The 23,561-nt window shown below is 38.8% G+C and overlaps 2 protein-coding genes across 2 annotated transcripts in view; one reads left to right on the top strand and one right to left on the bottom strand.

Moving 5' to 3' along the window:
* Positions 1-23,561, bottom strand: part of LOC101608783 (zinc finger protein 420-like) — a 78,294-nt gene that overhangs the window by 10,848 nt on the left and 43,885 nt on the right. The window lies entirely within an intron of this gene.
* On the top strand, positions 13,199-14,249 carry LOC101600370 (zinc finger protein OZF). The gene is given in 2 exon segments (XM_004664649.3): positions 13,199-14,157; positions 14,159-14,249. Coding segments are annotated over 2 exon segments (855 nt in total). The 5' UTR covers positions 13,199-13,393.

Here is a 23,561-nt window from a genome sequence, read left to right as displayed (position 1 = left end):
ATGGTTGTACATGCTTTTAATCCCAATACTCTAGAGGAGAAGGTAGGATGATTATCATGAGTTTGAGGGCACCTTGAGACTACATAGTGAATTCCAAGTCCTCCTGGGATAGAGTGAGATCCAATGTCTAAAATCTAAAACAAATAAAGAATTGGAAGTGACAAAATTCCAGACAAAAATCGCCCTTCACATTAATGATCACACAGTGGCAGATGCTATCTACACAAAAACTGCATGATAGGTGGGAAATAAACAACATCAAAATAGAAGAGAGACTAATGGGGAAGACAAAAGGACTCAAGGTAGATTGGACTTTGGAGGAAGAAAATAGAGCGTACAGGGAGAGGATTTTTATCATGATACAGTGGATATATCTGGGGGAGTTAAAAATAAAGAACTGGTTTTTAATCTTATGTATTTTATTTCTTTGAGAGAGTGAGAGGGAAAGGGGCAGACAGAGACAGAGACAGAGAATGGGCATGCCAGGGCATCCAGCTTCTGCAAACAAACTCTAGTTGTATGAGCCATATGGGTCTCGCGGAATCCAAAGGAGGCCTTTTGGCTTTGCAGGCAAATGCTTTAACTGCTAAGCCACCTTTCAAGCCCCAAAGAAGTTTTTTTCTTTTAATATTTAAAATTTTATTTGCATTTCCCATGATTATAAAAAAAAATCGCATGGTAATTCCCTCCCTCCCCAATCCCCACACTTTCCCCTTTGAAATTCCATTCTCCAGCATATTACCTCCCCATCACAATCATTGTACTTACATATATACAATATCAACCTATTAAGTACCCTCCTCCCTTCCTTTCTCTTCCCTTTATGTCTACTTTTTAACTTACTGGCCTCTGCTACTATTTTCCTTCTCACGCAGATGCCCAATCATCTGTAGCTAGTATCCACATATGAGAGAGAACATGTGGCACTTGGCTTTCTGGGCCGGGGTTACCTCACTTAGTATAATCATTTCCAGGTCCATCCATTTTTCTGCAAATTTCATAACTTCATTTTTCTTTACCGCTGAGTAGAACTCCATTGTATAAATATGCCACACCTTCATTATCCACTGATCAGTTGAGGGACATTTAGGCTGGCTCCATTTCCCACCTATTATAAATTGAGCAGCAATAAACATGGATGAGCATGTATTTCTAAGGAAATGAGATGAGTCCTTTGGATATAGGCCTAGGAGTGCTATAGCTGGATCATATGGTCGATCAATCTTTACCTGTTTTAGGAACCTCCACCCTGATTTCCACAATGGCTGGACCAGATTGCATTCCCACCAGCAGTGTATAAGGGTTCCTCTTTTTCTACATCACCGCCAACATTTATGATCATTTGTTTTCATGATGGTGGCCAATCTGACAGGAGTGAGATGGTATCTCAATGTAGTTTTAATCTGCATTTCCCTGATGTCTAGTGTCATAGAACATGTTATAGATGCTTATATGCCATTTGTATTTCTTTTTTTTTAATTTTTATTAACATTTTCCATGATTATAAAATATATCCCATGGTAATTCCCTCCCTCCCCACCCCCACACTTTCCCATTTGAAATTCCATTCTCCATCATATTACCTCCCCATTACAATCATTGTAATTACATATATACAATATCAACCTATTAAGTACCCTCCTCCCTTCCTTTCTCTACCCTTTAGGTCTCCTTTTCAACTTACTGGCCTCTGCTACTAAGTATTTTCATTCACACGCAGAAGCCCAGTCATCTGTAGCTAGGATCCACATATGAGAGAGAACATGGGGCGCTGGGCTTTCTGGGTATGGGATACCTAACTTAGTATAATCCTTTCCACGTCCATCCATTTTTCTGCAAATTTCATAACTCCATTTTTCTTTACTGCTGAGTAGAACTCCAGTGTATAAATGTGCCACATCTTCATTATCCACTCATCTATTGAGGGACATCTAGGCTGGTTCCATTTCCCAGCTATTATAAATTGAGCAGCAATAAACATGGTTGAGCACGTACTTCTAAGCAAATGAGATGAGTCCTTTGGATATATGCCTAGGAGTGCTATAGCTGGGTCATATGTAGATCTAGCGCTAGCTGTTTTAGGAACTTCCACACTGTTTTCCACAATGGCTGGACCAGATTGCATTCCCACCAGCAGTGCAGAAGGGTTCCTTTTTTTCCACATCCCCGCCAACATTTACGATCATTTGTTTTCATGATGGTGGCCAATCTGACAGGAGTGAGATGGAATGTCAATGTAGTTTTAATCTGCATTTCACTGATGACTAGTGACATAGAACATTTCTTTAGATGCTTATATGCCATTCGTATTTCTTCCTTTGAGAACTCTCTATTTAGCTCCATAGCGCATTTTTTGATTGGCTTGTTTGATTCCTTATTATTTAACTTTTTGAGTTCTTTGTATATCCTAGATATTAATCCTCTATCAGATATATGGCTGGTGACGACTTTTTCCCATTCTGTAGGTTGCCTCTTTGCTTTTTTCACTGTGTCCTTTGCAGAGCAAAATCTTTGTAATTTCATGAGGTCCCAGTGGTTAATCTGTGGTTTTATTGCCTGAGCAATTGGGGTTGTATTCAGAAAGTCTTTGCCAAGACAAATATGTTGAAGGGTTTGCCCTACTTTTTCCTCTAGCAGTTTCAGCGTTTCATTCAGATGTTAAGGTCTTTAATCCATATGGACTTTAATTCTTGTGCATGGCGAGAGAGAAGAATCTATTTTCATCCTTCTGCAGATATATATCCAGTTTTCAAAACACCATTTGCTGAAGAGGCTGTCTCTTCTCCAATGAGTATTTTTGGCATTTTTATCGAATATCAGGTGGATATAGCTACTTGGGCTTACATCTGGGTCCTCTATTCTGTTCCACTGATCTACATGTCTGTTTTTGTGCCAGTACCACACTGTTTTTGTTACTATGGCTCTGTAGTATAGGTTAAAGTCAGGTATGGTGATACCACCAGCCTTATTTTTGTTGCTCAGTATTATTTTAGATATTCGAGGTTTTTGTGATTCCAAATGAATTTTTGGATCATTTTTTCTATTTCCATGAAGAATGCTTTTGGAATTTTGATAGGGATTGCATTAAATGTGTAGATTGCTTTTGGTAAGATTGCCATTTTCACAATATTGATTCTTCCAATCCAGGAACAGGGGATGTTTTTCCACTTTCTAGTGTCTTCTGCAATTTCACGCTTGAGTGTTTTAAAGTTCTCATTGTAGAGATTCTTTACTTTTTTGGTTAGGTTTATTCCAAAGTACTTTATTTTTTGTTTTTTTTTTTTTAATGCAATTGTGACTGGGAGTGATTCTCTGATTTCATCCTCTGTGTGTTTGTTGTTAGCATATATGAAGGCTACTGATTTCTGTGTATTTATTTTGTATCCTGCTACATGGCTGTAGGTTTGGATCAGCTCTAACAGTTTGCTAGTAGAGTTTTTAGGGTCCTTTATGTATAGAATCATGTCATCTACAAATAGTGATAACTTGAGACAAGAGAAAGAAACACAAGTGACATAAATTGGTAAGGAAGAACTCAAATTAGCCCTATTTGCAGATGAAATGATTTTATACATAAGTTATCCAGAAACTCCACAGAAAAAACTTCAAGCAGTGATAAATCCTTTAAGAAAAGTGGCAGGACACAAAATCTATACAAAAATCATTAGTCTTTCTATATGCAAAAGATGAATATATGGAGAAAGAGATAAGCAATACTATCCCATTTTCAATAGTGACAAAAATTAATACCTTGGAATATTACTAACCAAGGATGCAAAAACCTATACAAAAATACTATAAAAACTCTGTAGAATGAAGTTGAAGAGGTAATGAAAAGATACAAAAATCTTCCATACTCATGGATGGGAAAAATTAGTATGGTGAAAATGGTTATCCTACCAAAAGTATTTTACAGATTCAATGCAATTTCAGTAAAATTTTCAGGATTCTTCTTCACAGAGAAAGAAAAATAGTATCAAAATTCATATGGAAGAACAGAAGGCCTTTGTATCCAAAAATATCATCAACAAAAGATGTATGGAGGTATCACTACAGCTAATTTCATGACACACAAAAAGCCATAGTAATGAAAAGAGCATGGCACTAGCAAAATAACAGACACACAGATCAATAGACTAAAGGACCTATCTCTAAGTTCAAACACCTACAGCTAACTAACAATGGTTAAAAGTGCACACTACAGAAAAGACAGCATCTTTAACAAACTGTGCTGGATAAATTGGAAAACCGCATGTAGAAAAATAAAGTAATTCCACTTCACACAAATTGCAAAATATCAACTCTAAATGGAGTGAAGACCTGAACAATTAAAACAACAGGCAGGAAAAGCAGGGAGAACACTCCATGATATAGGTGAGAGGAAGGACTTCCTGAGTAAGACTTCAGTACCACAGAAAGGTTAATCAAATCTTAATCACTGGGACCTCATGAAACTTAATAGCTATTGTGCAAACAAGCTATCAACAGAGCAACTGTACCACTAAAATGTGAGAAACTTTTCACCCAGCTACATATCTGACATCTAAGCAATAACGACAAAATAAAATCAAACAGTACAATCAAAAATGGGGTAGAAAACTGACAAGAGAATTCTCAAAGAAAGAAATACAAATGGTCATTACCACTTAATGAGATGTTCAACATCTTTAGTCACCAAAAATAAGAAAATCAAAATAACTCTAAGACTTAATTTCACTCCAGTTAGGATGGCATTCTTCAAAAAAAGAAAAAAAAAATCAATGGCATCAAATGCTGGTGAGGCTGCAACCTTATCCACTACTGGTGGCTTTGAAAATCTATGGAAAACACTATGAAAATTAGTATGGAAACTCCTGAAAAAAACAAAACTGTGTCTATCATATGATTGCACTACACAACTTCTGTGCATATACCGTATACACTCAACTACAGAAATACATGTTGATCAATATTTGTTTCTGTTCCTAGTAACTGGAATCAGGCCAAATTCCCATCAACACATGAAAATATGGCATATATACACAATGGGATTATACTAAGCAGTACAGAAAAATGAAATAATGAATCTGTAGAAAAATGAAAGAGGAAGGAAAAATTCCTCTATGTTAGTTCTTTCTTGCACAGAAAGACAAACACCACATGTACTTTCTCATCTGAAATTCTTAACTGGAATCTTTTGGAGATGAGTGCAAACACAAGCTCCAGGAATATGAAAAAGAAACTAGAATGTGGACTGGAAAGACAGCTCAGCATGGCAATGAGGCACTTGCCTGAAAAACTGAAAGACTGAAGTTCAATTCCCCAGTACCCATGTAAAGTCACAGGCACAGGGTAGAGCATACTTCATTTGTAGTGATCAGAGGCCCTGGCATGTCCATTCTTTGTCTCTGTGTATCTGACTCTTTCTCTCAATCTCTTGTAAATTAATTAATTAATAAACAAACAAACATCAACTAGAATGAGCCCAGGAGGGGGAAGAACTACGGAGAGGAAATAAGGAATTGTTGACTGGTTAAGGGAGGGAAAGATTACTGGGGATGGGAGAGGCTTGCAGGGTAGGAGCTAGAGAGGGTTGGGAAAATCCAATTTAAACCACCACATTATTTATATTCATGCTATGAGACAAAAGATCTCTCACTCAATCCCTTTACTCATATCATTGGCCATTGTCTCAAAGAAACCCAAACTCTTCACTGGTTAATAGGTGGTAGCTCCCTAAAACTAACCCCCAAGCATCAGGATTCCATCATCCAGGGCCACCACAAATCCCCTAAAACTGGCACCATTATTGAAGCCAAACTTTTGACCCCAGGCTGAAATAACAGCCCCTACTCAAGACCTAAGTCTAGTTAAAGATCTTTCCATTAACATTTATACAGATTCAAAATATGTTTATAATATCCACTCAAATATTCTAATTTGGAGGAAAAGAGGCTTCCTTGCCCAAAAGGGTACTACCAATTATTGCCTCTATATTCTCTACCCACCAGATATGGGGCCTTCTTCCAGCCATGGATTGGCAAGTAGACTTACCCATATGGCTCATAGTAAATGATACAATTATCTTTTAGTCATTGTGGATATCTTTTCTGGATGGGTAGAAGACTTCTGCACCACAAAAAGAGAGCTAACACAGTCATTCAGATATTAACTAGATTTGGCTTGCCATCCTCAATATAGTCAGACAATGGCCCAGAGTACATCTCCTCCGTCTCCCAAAGCATTACCAGTCACTGACAGATCTGTTAAGTTTCACATTTCCTACCATCCTCAATCCTCTGGCAAGGTTGAAAAAACTGATCATACCATCAAAGAAATATTCACAAAGGTAACTCTGGAACTAAAATGGGATTGTATTAAACTTTTACCTGTAGAGTAAGTTAAACTTAGAGCCTGAACTAAAAAGATTTCCATGGCCAGAATCTTTGAACTCAAGTATTGGAGCACTATGATCCCCCAACTCTCTCATGATACTACTCCCTCCCTCCTTATGTACTAGTCTCCTCTTCCTCAGACAGAGCCATGGAGAGACGGCTTAGAGTTTTAAAGTGCTTGCCTACGAAACCTAAGGACCCACGTTTGATTCTCCAGGTCCTACTTAAACCACATGCACATAGTGGCATATTAATTTGCAGTTTGTTTGCAGTGGCTAGAGGCCCTGTCATGCACATTCTCACACTCTTTCTCTCCCCCACCCCTCTGTCTGTAATAAATAAAAATAAATCTTATAAAAAAAAAAAAAGAAAAGAACTGTGGAGAAACACTAATGCCATCCTCCCCTCTCCCTATCCAGAGGTTCCTCTTCAAAACTTAGAGATAGGAGACATGGTTTATATCTCTGATCCCACCCACCAATCTGTCTCCAAAATGGCAAAGGCACCACAGGAAATCCTACTAATCCCCTGGCAGCCAAACTCCAGCACTCCCAATCCTGGGTCCATCATCCCTTCCTCCCTCTTTTGTGGTGACATTCATTAGACCCAGCCAATCTAAACAGTTGACGAACTTGTGGATGCTATAGAAGAACTGTGGTTACAAGGAAACTCCATTCCCTTCATGTGAGAACAGATATGGTGCTTTACCATTGTCCTATACTTCCTCCTTTTCCCCTAGGAGCCTAGGGGATGTCCTGCTACCCCTTCTTGTTACAGTACTATTCTCTTGTCAACAGAACTGATAATTGATAATTGTTCTCATACCAAAAACCCTTCTTAATGCTCCCACTCTGGGTACACTTCCTTACGGCAATTTTGCAAGATGTCATCTGTTCTTTAACTCCTCTTAAACATGAAACATAACAGACTTAGAGCCCCTCTTCCAATTAGCATATCCCTAAAAACACTCATCATCACTCATGTTTATTCTACACCAGACACATGTCTCACCTCTGTGGCACAAGTAGGACCTGGCAACACAGGCTCTCCCCTAATACTAAACCATACCATTTTATACTCTGACATTATAATTTAGCCTATTCAACAGTATAAAATAATTTTTAAAAAAAACATTCCTTCAGGGATTCACACAGAGATCATGGAAAAATCGCACAGGCCAGCATAAAAGAGATCATATAAAGTTTTGTATAAGACTCCAGCCTACTATCAAGATTCAGAACAATACTCTTGTCCCAAACTTTAAAAATGAGGCCCTATGCATACTGTCTATTCAAATGCTATCTTGAACATAAGCATCTCTACATGCTCTCTGGAATATTTAAACACTCAAAACTTGTAGGTTCAAATGGCTATTGATCCCATAAACAAACATTCTTTTTTTATAAAACGGAAAACTCGGTCCACCAATTATCAGCTAATAATCTCACGGGTCTATCTGTTAAGTATAATGAATATGTATGTTAATGTCACTGGAGATAGAGTTACCAAACAAGGTCACCTTGGGCTCCATAAAGAAAGCACCCCTTGTCACAGTAGTTGTCCAACAACATGGCCTATGTGTCAACTGTACTCATCCTTGGCCACATCTTAAACCCCCTTGACTGACTCCTAACTGTTCTACTGAATAAAACATCTCTCTGCCACTGCCAAATGGTTATCCATAGCATGGGTCTTCCTCTGCAATAAAATGGCTCTCCAAGCCCTGCATGTAACTTCTTTGGGATGTGCTCCAACAGAGGGATCCTCCCCTTACTGCCATTCCTAACCCCTCCTCGCTTTCTGCCCTCTAACTGTGAGGATAATGCAATCCTCCCAGATCCTAAACAGATAGTTACAGCAGCCTTTATCCTGCCTGTTCCAGGCATTGTGGTAGGGGTACAAAATGAAGTATCTAAGTTAGACTGCATCTTTAGCAAAACTGCTAATATCACAACATGAGTTCTTGCAGAAACTGACCAAGAAAGGAAATAACTTCAAACCACAATATCTATTATAAAATAGAGCTATGACTGATTTTGTATTAGTGAAGCATCATATAAGCTATCAGAACTTCCCTGGAATGTGTTTTTTCAATATTACAGAGAATTCCAATCATATTGAACTACAGATAAACAAAAGAGGTTAAAAAAATCCATGAGAGCTACTTTTGGTCAGGTTTGGCAAAATGGTTTCCATGGTTAAGCTCTTTATAGGGTAGGTTCTTTGACCAGTATTCTTCTCATCCTAATTGTAGCTCCTTATCTGCTCAACTGTCTACTGCAACTCATCAAACAAGAAATCAAATCTGTAAAAATGATATACTTCAATACTCTTGGCATGCCATGCACACAACAAATCACCCATTATAACCTGCTTCTTCCCTCCAGTAATTCTCTCAGGGATGACGTAGAAAAAAGGGGGAATGGGCAGAGTAACAAGACACCAGATAGCCAGAGCATTCCAAACTCAAAGGAGAACTCCCCCTAAATTCAGAACCAGTAGACAAGACTGCCAGATCTAAATTTGTCCTATTGGTCAATAGGAATATGTCAGAGACTTAAATTGACCTTGCTCCCATTTTATTGTCTCCAGAGTCTGGAATGAAGGATTTATGAATCACAGACTTCACTGAAAAGTTCTTTTGGTCCATAAATCTGACAAATTTAAAGAGGGTTACTCCGGAAGTTATCAGGCCACTGTAAGAAACAGCCCTAATCCTCTCAGTGGGTTGTTAGTAAACAAATGAAGAGGCTCTGTCTTCCCATTGTTCACTCCCAAAGAAAAGGAAACAACAAATACAGACAACCGTTTTTTTAACACTACCTCCAACGCCTCCATTACAGGCTGTCCCAAAGCCTAACTTGTTAAATCCCCAATGCCCAATCAATGGAGCCACCATTCTCACTGAATGAGAATACATCATACCATAACTTATAGGATACAATGAAGACAGTCCTTAGGGGAAAATTCATAGCACTAAATGCATTCATAACAAAGACAAAAGAGATACCAAAACAATCATTTCATAATCAATCTAAAGGCATTAGAAAAAAAACAAGAATCCAATCCATAAAGCTCCTGGAAGAAATGGACAAATTATTGAAAACATATCACCTACCAAAAATAAACTCAGAGCAGATTAATGTCCTAACTAAAACTACCATACCCATTGAGATGAAAAAGATAATCAAAAACCTCCCCACAAAGAAGAGTCCTGGACCAGATGGCTTCTCAGCAGAATTCTATCAAGCCATCATGGAAGAACTGAAATCAAGGATGGATTAGCAGTTAAGGTAGCTATAACCACCTGATATTTGACAAAAATGCCAAATATACTCATTGGAGAAAAGACAGCCCCTTCAGCAAATGGTGCTGGGAAAACTGGATATTTATATGTAGAAAGATGAAAATAGATTCTTCTCTCTCTCCATGCATGAGAAATAAGTCCAAATGGATTAAAGACCTTAACATCAAACCTGCAACTCTGAAACTGCTGGAGGAACAAGCAGGGGAAACCCTTCAACATATTGGTCTTGGCAAAGACTTTCTGAATATAAACCCAATTGCTCAGGCAATAAAACCATAGATTAACTACTGGAACCTCATGAAATTACAAAGATTTTGTACAGCAAAGGACACCGTGAATAAAGCAAAGAGGGAAGATACAGAATGGGAAAAAAATCTTTGCCACCTATACATCTGACAGAGGATATACAAAGAACTCAAAAAATTAATCAGAAATCAAACAAGCCAATTAAAATTGAGCTATGGAACTAAATAGAGAGTTCTCAAAAGAAGAAATACGGATGGCATACAAGCACCTAAAAAAATGTTCTACATTCCTAGTCATCAGAGAAATGCAAATTAAAAATAGGTTGAGATTCCATCTCACATCGGTCAGATTGGCTACCATTGCTACGTCCACGGCGACCTCGCCTGTGTAGCAAAGATGCCTCTACACTGGAAGAGAGCTGAGGACAGAGGGCCAGCACTCCTTGGAGGGATGCCCCCAGTGACCCCTTGGCAGTCAGTTACTGTAATGGTTCCTGCTGCCCATGAAGTCATGAAGACCCGATTGCTGGCGCCAATGAGCTGTTTTCTGCGCTCTGTTTCTTTCCTGCTTCCTTCTAGTTGTTTGTCTAAGAACAGCTAATTCAATGCTTACTAGTAATCATGCACACAACCAGAGTACAAGGAACAATCTGAGCATTGAATGTGCCCCTCCTATAATTAGGGCAATGAGAGAATGTATAACTCTATTAAGAATAAAAAATTAACTTTAGGATAATTTTTTGATGGTGTAGAGCAAAAACAGCTTATGATGTTTGAGAACGATACTGAGCCTGAGAAAATGAAAGTAGAAATGTTGATCGGTAATGTTCATAAGAAGCATGACAGTTCTGCAGAAAAGGAGTTGCAAAACTTAGGCATTCCCACCAGGAAACTTCCTGGGGGATATGTTCAGTACTTGATCAAGGGCAGATGGTGGACACCACCGAAGTAGACTCCTAGAGCTGGAAACTAGTTAGATCCACTTCCCTATGAGGGAGGATATGATGAATTCGGTAATAGATGGATGAATTATGAAGGAAAAAGGAGGCTATGGCATTCTCTTCCATTTATGGAACACTTAGCAAGGAAGCGTAAGCCTTGGTGTTTATACAATAAACAAGAAAGAAGGGAATTTCTGGAAAGTATTACACCAGCCTTAAAATATTGATGGTCTTTTGGATGAAAACACTTTTATAATGAATATGAGGATTATATAAATGATTTAATAAGTGGAAAAGAGATGGTTTGGGACAGTCCTTGGGGCATGACAGTCCTTGGGGTATAAGAAATAAGTAACCTGTTATTCACCTTGCACCTTTTGCCCTAGTTTCTGTTCATATAATGTTGTGGTCAATGGTACAAGACGTGCTTCTCAGAAAATGGGTACATTTCCTGCCTGATAAACACTGCATGTATGCTTACAGTAGAAAATACTTAAGATTGTTTAGATTAATAATTCTTGAGATCACTTGTTCAATCTGTATAAAACCTTGATGGAAACTTCAGTAAATCGCAGCAGCATATTCAACTTAGAGTGTGTCTGTCTGTCATTTCCTCGCCAAATCCCGAGTTCTCCTTGAGCCTTCGCCCTTGTTCTCCCTCGGTCCTGATCTCCCCGAGAGTCAGTCCGTGGCATACCATCATGAACACAAATGACTATAAATGCTGATAAGGATGTGGAAAAAGAGGAACCCTTATACACTATTGGTGAGAATGCAATCTGGTCCAGCTATTGTGGAAATCAGTGAGAAGGTTCCTAAGACAGCTAAAAATTGATATACCATATGGCCCAGCTATAACACTCCTAGGCATATATCCTAAGGACTCATCTCATTACCTTAGAAACACTTGCTCAACCATGTTTACTGCCACTCAATTCACAATAGCTGGGAAATGGAACCAAACTAGATTTCCTTCAACTGATGAGTGGATAATGAAGACATGGCACATTTCAAACAATGGAGATTTACTCAGCAGTAAAGAAAAATGAAGTTAGGAAATTTGCAGGAAAATGGATGGATCTGGAAAGGATTATACTAAGTGAGGTAAACTAGGCCCAGAAAGACCAAATGAACCAATGGTGCAATTGTGGCATGTCCATCATGGTGGAAACCAAGTGCCCTCTAACTGGACTGGAGGCCCACTCCATAGGAGGGAATACACCTCTGATACTGAAAACTTAAAACAGGGGTAGTCATGAGCCCTAGGGGTGAAGCATCTGTTTTCTGGCTAAATGTATACACTATGCTCATCATACTGGCCAGTAAGCTCTTCTGTTAATGTTTATTCCTTTATATTTATCTACTCTCACTTTTGGTAGAGAACCTTCTCTTTTCAGATGGCAGTGACCCTGAGACGACTCAGAAGGTATCATGGTGCTGGAAGTGACCACAGTGCTCAGTACTGCAATACCTCTATCACAACTTCCAAGGCTCAGGGTCTAATGTGGAATAGGTGGTGGAAAGAATGTAACAGCCAAAGAAAGGGTAGGACTCCATACAACGTGCTCCCTCCAGACACAAAATGGCCTGGAGATCCATAGCCTCACAGTGCCTGACACAACCTGCACAAGACCATCATAAGAGGAGGAACAGATCATGACATCAAAACTAAAAGATTTTAGTCTTTGTCCATGGGTCAGTGCGGCCTTGGGTCCACATGGCGCCCAAGTAGGAGAGACCAAACTGCATGTGAAGTTTTATTGAAGCCAGAAGATAGTGTGGAAGGTGGAGAAAGAAGTGAAAAGGAATCCTGTCTGGAAGAAGCTTGAGAAAATGAGTACATCAAGTGATATCAAGATCTGGGAGGTTATCAACCAAGGAAAAGAGTATTGAATCCACACTCCTCAGAACAAACTTCATTTCTTGAAAGGCAAAAACCTTTTTGAAGCTTTGAGCTTGAAATACAGTTTGCATGTAAGCAGGAAAGAAGTTGTTTGAGAAAAAAAAAAATCATCAGTTTTATATAGTTTGAAAACCCTCTGCCATAGCTTACTCCTGAAATAAGAAACAGGGTGGGAATACCTTCCTTTTGTAAAATGTGTACACTCCATCTGATAGCAGAGTACTCCCATTGGAGAAAAAGCTTATGAACCTACCAAATGTGGGGAAACATTTTATCACATGTCTCCTCTCACTGAACATAGAAGTCATGCTGAGAAGCCCTGTGCTCCTGAGGAATGTTGAAAAGCCTGTTGCTAGATGACAGATCTCAGAGCATCTGAAAGCTTACTCTGGAGAGAAACCAGTGTATGTAGCAAAGAATAGTGAATATTAGAAAACCTACTAGAAAAGTTTGCACTGATATAGTTATGTAATCATTCAAACCCTGCATTTGAGTGAGAGGTCAGACACAGAAGCCTTAGAACTTAAGAATGTGGAAATATCCTCAGCTCAGAGGAAATCCTTATTTCTCAAATATTTCATGTTGGAGACTAACCTTGTGAATGTGGAAAAACTTCCATTCAGATGTCACAACTCAGTCAGAGAATTTACAGTGGGGGAAACCCCTTTGCCTGTAAAGTATGTGGGAAAATCTTCAGCCACAAATCAAATCTCATAGAACATGAGAATTTTCATAATAGAGAGAAACCCTTTGAATGTAATGAATGTGGAAAAGCCTTTAGCCAAAAGCAATATGTGATTAAGCATCAGAACACTCATACTGGAGAGAAGCTTTTTGAATGCAGTGATTGTGGAAAATGCTTTAGCCCGAAGGAAAACCTTCTTACCCATCAGAAAATTCACACTGGAGAGAAACCTTTTGAATGCAAAGATTGTGGTAAAGCTTTCATTCAGAAGTCCAACCTCATTAGGCAGCAGAGAACTCACACAGATGAGAAACCTATCATATGTAAAGAGTGCGGAAAAACCTTCAGTGGCAAATCAAACCTTACTGAGCATGAGAAAATTCACATTGGAGAGAAACCCTTTAAATGTAGTGAATGTGGAACAGCTTTTGGCCAGAAAAAGTACCTCATAAAGTACCAAAACATTCACACTGGTGAGAAATCCTATGAATGTGGAAAAGCCTTTTCTCAATGAACATCACTTATTGTGCATGTGAGAATTCATTCAGGTGATAAACCTTATGAATGCAATGTATGCGGCAAAGCCTTTTGTCAGAGTTCATCTCTCACAGTGCATGTGAGGAGCCATACAGGTGAGAAGCCCTATGGTTGTAATGAATGTGGAAAAGCGTTTTCTCAGTTCTCCACCCTCGCTCTGCATTTGAGGTAAGAAGCCTTCCCAGAGCAGTGAGTGTGGGAAGGCTTTCAGCCAGAAGTCACACTATATCAGACACCTGAAAATCCATACTCATTAAAAAAGTTAAAAATGGGGCTGGAGAGATGGCTTAGCAGTTAAGTGCTTGCCTGTGAAGCCTAAGGACCCCGGTTCGAGGCTCGGTTCCCCAGGTCCCACGTTAGCCAGATGCACAAGGGGGCGCACGCATCTGGAGTTCGTTTGCAGAGGCTGGAAGCCCTGGCGCGCCCATTCTCTCTCTCTCTCCCTCTACCTGTCTTTCTCTCTGTGTCTGTCGCTCTCAAATAAATAAATAAAAATTAAAAAAAAAACATTTAAAAAAAACTTAAAAATGTTTACTACGGGGAAGTGTTCATTAATAATTTATACCTCACAGTGGATCATTCACTCCTTCTGAGACAAAATACCAAAAATTAGATGAACTTTAACAAATGGTAAAAATCATGGATAACAGAGTATATAGTGAAGATAAAGATATTTGTGTGATTACAAGCATGTGACCAACGAGAAAAACCCACAGCAAACCGAAAAACCCATAGTGAAAATTCTGACACATGCTTCCTCTCAAATCAGGATCAGACAATAGCTGTTAATTGCTTCCAGCATAGATCTGGAGAGCTTTACCCTTGTAGGAAGTAACTTGTTTTAAGAGACAAATATATGGCCACCAAAAAAATATCAAACTTTAAAAAAAATTTTTTTTTACTTATTTATTTGAGCGCGACAGACACAGAAAGACGGATAGAGGGGGAGAGAGAGAATGGGTGCGCCAGGGCTTCCAGCCTCTGCAAACGAACTCCAGATGCGTGCGCCCCCTTGTGCATCTGGCTAACGTGGGACCTGGGGAACTGAGCCTCGAACCGGGGTCCTTAGGCTTCACAGGCAAGCGCTTAACCACTAAGCCATCTCTCCGCCCTCAAACTTTTATTGATTGAAGAAAATTGAGAGATTCCACAATGTGACCTATGCATTTACTACAATTTAGAATATGTGAGCAAAGGCATCAGGAGGGAATACCAAGACAATGTTTGGAAATAAACTTGTTCTGAGGAGGAATGTGTACATTTTTTTATTTTTTTATTTTTTTTGGTTTTTCGAGGTAGGGTCTCACTCTGGCTCAGGCTGACCTGGAATTCACTATGTAGTCTCAGGGTGGCCTTGAACTCTCGGAGATCCTCCTACCTCTGCCTCCCAAGTGCTGGGATTAAAGGCGTGTGCCACCACGCCCGGCTCGAAAGTGTACATCTTGAACTAAAAATTACTCTATGGAGATTGAAAACAGAATATGAAAATGGTATAATCATGACCTTGGGAGCAAGGAAACATTCTTTGAACCATTTAAAAGTACTTAGCAGTTCTTATGAGCCCAGGAATTAGATACCAGGAAATTTACAGTGGCTTGATCTAGAGTAGTCAAATATTTGAGAAGAACTGAAATTCCTGGCAGGAACAGAATGGAAAATTTGCAAGGTGGAATTATATGCATATATCTGTAAAAATGCAACCAGTGAGATCAACATGTAGAAAGCTACTAGAAATGATGGGGAAGGAGACTCAAGTTGCAGAATATAGTACAGTGACTTTCCATAAAATTTAATTTTTCTTAATATAACTCTGTACTTTATATTGGTAATGGATATACATATGAATATAAATGATTTTGAGATGAGTCATAAGGATACAGTCCAAACTCCTTTCAATGGTGGCCTGTGAAGATTGGAGAAGGTAGTGGGATAAATGAGGGAGGTGGGTGGGAAGGGGGCTTCAGCTTTTTATATAAACATCCATTTCTCATAAAGACTGCAAGTAAATATATAAAGATACTGGCTAATGCTCAGTTGTGGTATATGGATATCTTGTCTTATTTTTTGTACTTTTCTGTATTTTTCAAGTTTATCAAAATAATATTGGGGGTAATGTTGGGGTCTCTGGACCTGTAGAAATGTTATGGTTTAGTTTTCAGTCAAATACTTCAATTTTATAGAAAATATTTTTAAAACTTTATTAATAATGAGTGGATAGACTTGGCACTCAATGTAATATGAAATTATCTATTTTGTTAAAATTAAAAATGACTGCATACTCCAAATCTTTCAACTTTATCTTAAGATATTATGGTGTTTACTATATTGTTTCTGATCTTATAATTCTAAAAATTTCCAAGATATTTCAGCTTAAATTAAATGAGGATATTTGTAAAGGCAAAAAAATTACAAGACAGACTGATTGGGGGGGGGGGATTTGATGGAGAAGGGAGTTTCAAAGGGAAAGTGGGGGGAGGGAGGGTATTACCATGTGGTATTTTTTATAACCATGAAAGTTGTTAATAAAAATTTGAAAAAGAAAGTTGTCCCATAAAGAAAAAAAAATAAGGAAAATAAACCCTTATTGTTGAGCATGTTGGTACTGTGTGCTTTATTTATTTATTTATTTTCTTTAGGGGACATAAGAAGCAAGTTATTCTTTTTCTGTACCTTTTTTTCTCTCTCTCTCTCCCTCTACCTGCTTTTTTTTTTAATGGCTCTATAAAAGGGCTTGTATACACCCCCATTTAAAAAATAAACAAACAAACAAACAAGGACTTCTGGTTAAGATGGTGGCAAAGGTACCATGTCAAAGCAGCCTACAGGGGAAAAAGACCAAAAAAAACTCAGCAAAATACACACTTTTACTAAAAAATGAGATTGAAATGGCAGGGGAGAAGTAGAAGAGATCCAGAGCATCCAGAGTCCACACAGGCTGGCAAAAGTGACCCTGGCAGGTCCACCAACCACGGTGGCGGCAGTGCAACAGAAAGCCGCCAGGCTCAGCTTGACCCACAGGAAAAGCCAGGTGCGGGGAGCTTCCACTCACACCAGAGCTCACAGCAGTGAACAACAGAGGAACGTATCACAAGGTAGAAGAACACGTGGAACAGTGAGAGAACGAGATCAGCTGCTCCCTGCCCTCCCCCACTGCCTGAGCCCAGCTCCAGTGAACAGAGCAGCAGTCCCGGGACCTGGCCACGCCAACTTGTGCCGACAGCGGGACCCAAGCAGGAGCAGAGTCCGGCAGCAACATCAGTGGCGGGGGCTTCAGAGGCAGCAGCAGCAGCTTCAGAGGCAGCAGCGACAGATCCAGTAGCAGCAGCTTCAAAGGCAGCAGCCGCAGATTCAGAAGTGGAAGCTTCAGAGGCAGCAGTGGCGGAACCAGCAGTGGCAGCTACAGCTACAGCAGCAGCAGCAGCTTCAACAGCAGTGGCAACACACCCAGCAGCGGCAGCTTTAGCAGCAGTGGCGACAAACCCAGCAGCGGCAGCTTTAGCAGCAGTGGCGACAGATCCATTAGCAGCAGCTTCAGCAGCAGCAGTAGCAATTCCAGCAGTGGGGGTGCCAATCTGCAGGGCCATGGTTTCCAGCCTTGGTTTGCCCCACAGGAAAAGACAGTGCCCAGCTCCAGAAATCAGGACAGCAACCCAACAATCCAGCCAGCAATTGACTGAGACCAAAATCATCCAAGAAGGTAACTGGGATTCATTGCACCACAGAAGGGTCTCACTTGGTCACAAGCTGACTTGGATCTCTAAACAGACCAGAAATCTTAACCTCTTTGTTGCTAGAGGATCTGGTTGTTATAATAACTACTCTTGCATAAAACAACTAAAGATTGATCTTCCATATGACCCAGCAATAGCACTCCTAGGCATATATCCTAAGGACTCATCTCATTTCTTTAGAAGTACGTGCTCAACCATGTTTATCGCTGCTCAATTTACAATAGCTGAGAAATGGAACCAGCCTAGATGTTCCTCAACTGATGAGTGGATAATGAAGATGTGGCATATTTATACAATGGAGTTCTACTCAGAGGTAAAGATAAATGAAGTTATGAAATTTGCAGAAAAATGCATGGATCTGGAAAGGATTATACGAAGTGAGGTAACCCCGGCCCAGAAAGCCAAGTGCCACATGTTCTCCCTCATATGTAGATCCAAGCTGCAGATGATTGGGCTTCACGTGAGAATGAAAATACTTAGTAGCAGAGGCCAGTAAGTTAAAAAGGAGACATAAAGGGAACAAAAAGGCAGGGAGGAGGGTACTTAATAGGTTGGTATTGTATATATGTAAGTACAATGATTGAGATGGGGAGGTAATATGATGGAGAATGGAATTTCAAAGGGGAAAGCATGTGGCGGGAGGTATTACCATGGGTTATTTTTTATAATTATGGAAAATGTTAATAAAAATTGTGAAAATAAAAAATAAATAAATAAATAAAAAGTAAACAGAAAAAGAAAAACAGGATAGGATTTAAAACCTAAATCACAAGTTACATCTGACAGTAACATCCATAAGAGAAATTTGCAGGAAAATGGCTAGAGTCTCACTGAGGCACTTGCAACCTGTGATCTGCGCTCTGCATCTGCCAGGTGTGACACCATGCCAGGCATGCGAGGCAGTAGCAGCAGCAGCAGCAGAAACCAAGCAACAGAATTTTTCAACTTCATCAGCCTTCCTGTAAAGTTAAGAAATCTGAAGGAAAAACAGATGAGATCAACTGAAGAGGTACTGAAAGTGTGAGTAACTCCAGAAGAATGAACTCTCCCATCCCCCACCATCAGAACCACCAACCTCCAGCATTGAGGCCCCAGTGGAACAGCCAGCAGAGCGGGTCAGAGGTACAGCTGCACAGCACAACAAAGAGGGATAAAGGCAGACACTCAGCATTGGTGAGACTGAAAGCCACCCAAAAGGTAATGAGACTCTCAGACACAAAAGAAAGAAACGCAGAAATAAAAAAAGTAGACAGACCTGCACTACAAGAGCTAATCTCTCTTTCCTTGTCAGGGCAGGTTATATATTTGGTTGGCTTTACTATTTTCAAATAGACTGTATTTGGGGGTTTTGTACAGTTGCCTTTGATGCTTTCATATATGTAGGGCCTTTGTTTTGGCTTTGGTCATTATTGTGGGCAGGGTCTGATCCAGATCGAGGTTGACCTGGAATCCAATTAAGAACAGAAATCTCTACCTCCCAGCTGACAAGATTAAGGGTGCAGAACAACACAGACCCTTAGGGATTTTGGCTTTATATGACTCTGTTTTAATCCCCACAATTGCATACTTTGTGCTGGTTTTTATTCATTGTGTACATTACTTGGTTGAAGTTTAGAATTTTCCAGTAAATTATGCTACACAGTCCACTAGAATACTTTCTTAGCAAGCAAACTCAACACCTAGGATTACTTCTGTGACTTGACTAAGGGACAAGAGCTACACCTGGCACCTTGAACTCATATCCTGAGGGTATATAGAGGTGGATTGCCACATCTGGGAACACTGCAGATAAGTAGAAAACCAAAGCATCAAACCAATTCAGGATGTAAAAGTCACTACAATATAATACAAGAAACTCAAAGAATCAACACAATACGATCCCTCCCAAAACTATAAATTCATCAGAAATGATCAACAATGAGACTGTTTTTGATGAAATGCTTGATAAAGATTTCAAGAAAATTATGGTATCTATGCTCAAAGAAATCAGAGAAGCAATGGAGGGCATCAATGAAGAAAACAAAGCAATTAAAGGAGAAAGCAAACTTCTGAAAGAGAACACAGGAAACCAGCTTAAAGAAATAAAAGAGGTCACTAAAAGATATGAGTAAGGTAATAAAAATACTGAAGAAAAGCCGGGTGTGGTGGTGCACGCCTTTAATCCCAGCACTTGGGAGGCAGAGGTAGGAGGATCGCCGTGAGTTCAAGGCCACCCTGAGACTCCATAGTGAACTCCAGGTCAGCCTGGACTAGAGTGAGACCCTACCTCAAAACAGACAAACAAACAAACAAAAAAAAAAAATACTGAAGACAAACTAGAATGAAATCCTAGCCTTGAAGAATACAGTCAATTGAATAAAATAAATAAATAAATAAAAAAGCATTGTGGAAAGTCTCACCAGTAGAATGGAGGAAGGAGAAAACAGTGTATTTAAACTAGAAGACCAGATGGCAGATCTAATGCAATCCAACAAAGAGAAAGACAAGCTAATACCAAGAAATAAAGAAAATTTCAAGAAATGCAGGACACTATGAAAAGATCAAACATAAAAATTTAGGGTATAACAGAAGGAGAATAATTTCAATCCAGAGGCTTAGTAGGAGTTTTCAACAAAATCATAGAAGAAAAACGTCCCCAAATTGGAAAAGAAATGCCAATGCAGATACAAAAAGCTGTTAGGACACCAAACAGACAAAACCTGGAAAGAACCTCTCCTCACCATGTTATAATTAAACTACTAAATGCAGAAACCAAAGAAAATATATTGAATGCAGTTAGAAAGTAAAAGCAAGTCACTGACAAAGGCAATCCCATCAGAATAACTGCACACAAAGTTTGAAAGCCAGAAGGGGTTGGAATGATGTATTCAATGTTCTGAAGGATAACAACTGTCGACCAAGATTACTTTATCCTGCAACACTATCCAAATTGATGGAGAAATAAGGACATTCCACAACAAAATCAGGCTAAAGGAATTTATGACAACTAAACCAGCTCTACAGAAAATACTTGAAGAGTTTCCTAATGCCAAAGAGAAAACAAAACATACACAGGAGGAAACAGGATAAAATAAACCACACTCAAATAACAGTTAAAACAAATGAGTAAAGGGAAAACAGGAAACAGTTAAAAAAGAAGAAGAAGAAGAAGGAGGAGGAGGAGGAGGAGGAGGAGGAGGAGGAGGAGGAGGAGGAGGAGGAGGAGGAGGAGGAGGAGAAGAAGAGGAGGAAGAAGAAGAAGGAGAAGGAAGAGAAGAATAGCAAGAATAAATGTATGCCTTTCAATAATAACTCTTCATATCAATGACCTCAATGCACCCTTCAAAGGACACAGGCCTGCAGACTGGATTACAAAGCAGGATCTTGCCATTTGTTGCCTCCAGGAAACTCATCTCTCAATAAAAGATAGATACTGCCTTAGACTGAAAGGATAGAAAATGGTATTTCAAGCAAACAGGCCTAGGAATCAAACAGGGCTTCCTATCATAATATCTGACAGGATAGGCTTCAAACCAACATTAGGGAGGAAAGATAAAGAAGGTCATTTTATACTGATTAAAAGAACACTCCAGCAGGAAGATATTACAATCTTAAACATATATGCACCTAACATGGGGCTCACAGTTTCATCAAACACTATTAGACCTTAAGGTCACAGACAACATCAAACACAATTAAGTGGGAGAGTTCATTACCTTACTATCATCAATTGACAGGCCATCCTGGCAAAAATAAATAAATAGAGAGACATCTGAATTAAATGATATCATGGAACAAATGGGCCTAACAGATAAGTACAGAACATTCCGTTCAAATGCTACAGATTATACATTTTTTCTCAGCAGCACATGGAACATTTTCTAAAACAGAGCATATATTAGGACAAAAAACAAATCTCTACAAATATAGGAAAATTTAAATAATCCCTTGTACTCTTATCTTACTACAATGGGATTAAACTGCAAATCAGCAGCAAGAAAAGCTAGACAGCATACAGAAAAACATGGAGACTAAACAGTATACTATTGAATGATCAATGTGTCATTGAAGAAATCAAAAAGGAACTCAATGAATTCATACAATCAAATGATGATGATAATACAACGTACTAAAACCTTTGGGACACAATGGAGGTAGTCCTAAGATGGAAATTTAAGAGAGAGATACAGAGAAAGAAAGAGAAAGGAAGGAAGAGACAGACAGACAGAAGGAAAAGAAGGAAGGAAGAAAATGACAAACCAATCTCCTCCATGAACATAGTTGCAAATATTCTGAACAAAATATTAGCAAACATAATACAAGACTATATCAAAAAGATTATTCACTGCAACCAAGTTGGCTAAAACCCAGAGATACAGAAATGGTTCAACATATGCAAATTAATTAATGCAATACATCATATAAATGGTCTAAAGGAAAAAAAATCACATGATCAGATAATAGATGACAAAAAGGCATTCAACAAAATCCAACATCCTTTCATGGTAAAAGTATTATAATAACTTGAAATAGAAGGAACATAACTCAACATAATAAAAGCTAGTTTTGACAAATCTACAGCCAAAATAATACTATATGGTGAAAAACTCAAAGCTTTTCCACTAAATTCAGGAACAAAACCAGAGTATCCACTGTCCCCACTATTATTTAACCTAATGCTGGAAGTCTTGGCTATAGCAATAAGGTAAGAGACACTCATAAAAGGGATACAGATTGGAAAGGAAGAGATCAAATTATCATTATTTGCAGATTATATGATTCTATACATAAAGGACCCTAAAAACTCTGCCACCAAATTGTTAGAGGTGGTAAAAATTTTAGCAACTTAGCAGGACAAAATAAATATCCAGAAACCAGTAGTTTTCCTATATACTAACAAGAAACCTGCCGAGAATGAAAAGAAATCATGGAATCTCTCCCATTCATAATTGCCTAAAATAATCATCATCATCATCATAATAATCAATATAGTACCTTAGAATAAACTTAATTAAGGAAGTGAAGGATTTCCTCAATGAGAATTTTAAAACACTCAAGCGAGAAGTTGCAGAAGATACAAGGAAACGGAAACACATCCCATGTTCTTGGATTGGAAAAATCAATATTACAAAACTGTCAACTGTACCAAAAGCATTCTATGTATTTAATGCAATCCCCTTTAAAATTCCAATGGCATTCTTCACAGGAATAGAAAAAACAATCCTAAAATTAATTTAGAAGTACAAGAAACCTAGAGTAGCCAAAACAATTTTGAGCAACAAAAATAAGGTTGGTGGTATCACCATACCCAATTATAAGCTATATTACAAAGCCATAGTAATAAAAAGAAAGCATGGTATTGGCACAAAGACAGACATGTAGATCAATGGAAAAGAATATTGGACCTAGATGTTAATCCAGGCAGCCACAGCCATCTGGTTTTTGACAAAAATGCCAAAAATATTCACTGGTGAAAATACAGCCTCGACAACAAGTGGTGCTGGGAAAACTGGATATCTGTATGTAGAAAAATGGTCATAGATCCTTGTCTTTCTCCAGGCACAAGAATCAAATTAAAGTGGATCAAGGAGCTTAGTATCAGACATGAAACTCTGAAATTAAGGAAAAGGTACAGGAAACCATTCAACATATTGGCATATATAGTAACTTCTTAATATAACCCCAATTGCTCAGAAAATAAAACCACTAATCAACTACTAGGATCTCATTAAATTACAATGCTTTTGTTCAGCAAAGGACACTGTGAATAGAGCAAAGAGACAACATACAGAATGGGAGAAAGTCTTTATCAGCTGCACATGTGACAGAAAATTAATATTCAGAATCTACAAAAAAACT

This window comes from Jaculus jaculus, unplaced genomic scaffold, assembly GCF_020740685.1.
Source record: "Jaculus jaculus isolate mJacJac1 unplaced genomic scaffold, mJacJac1.mat.Y.cur mat_scaffold_34_1_3701052_arrow_ctg1, whole genome shotgun sequence".
Taxonomy (NCBI): domain Eukaryota; kingdom Metazoa; phylum Chordata; class Mammalia; order Rodentia; family Dipodidae; genus Jaculus; species Jaculus jaculus.
This window is presented reverse-complemented; position numbering and strand designations above follow the sequence as displayed.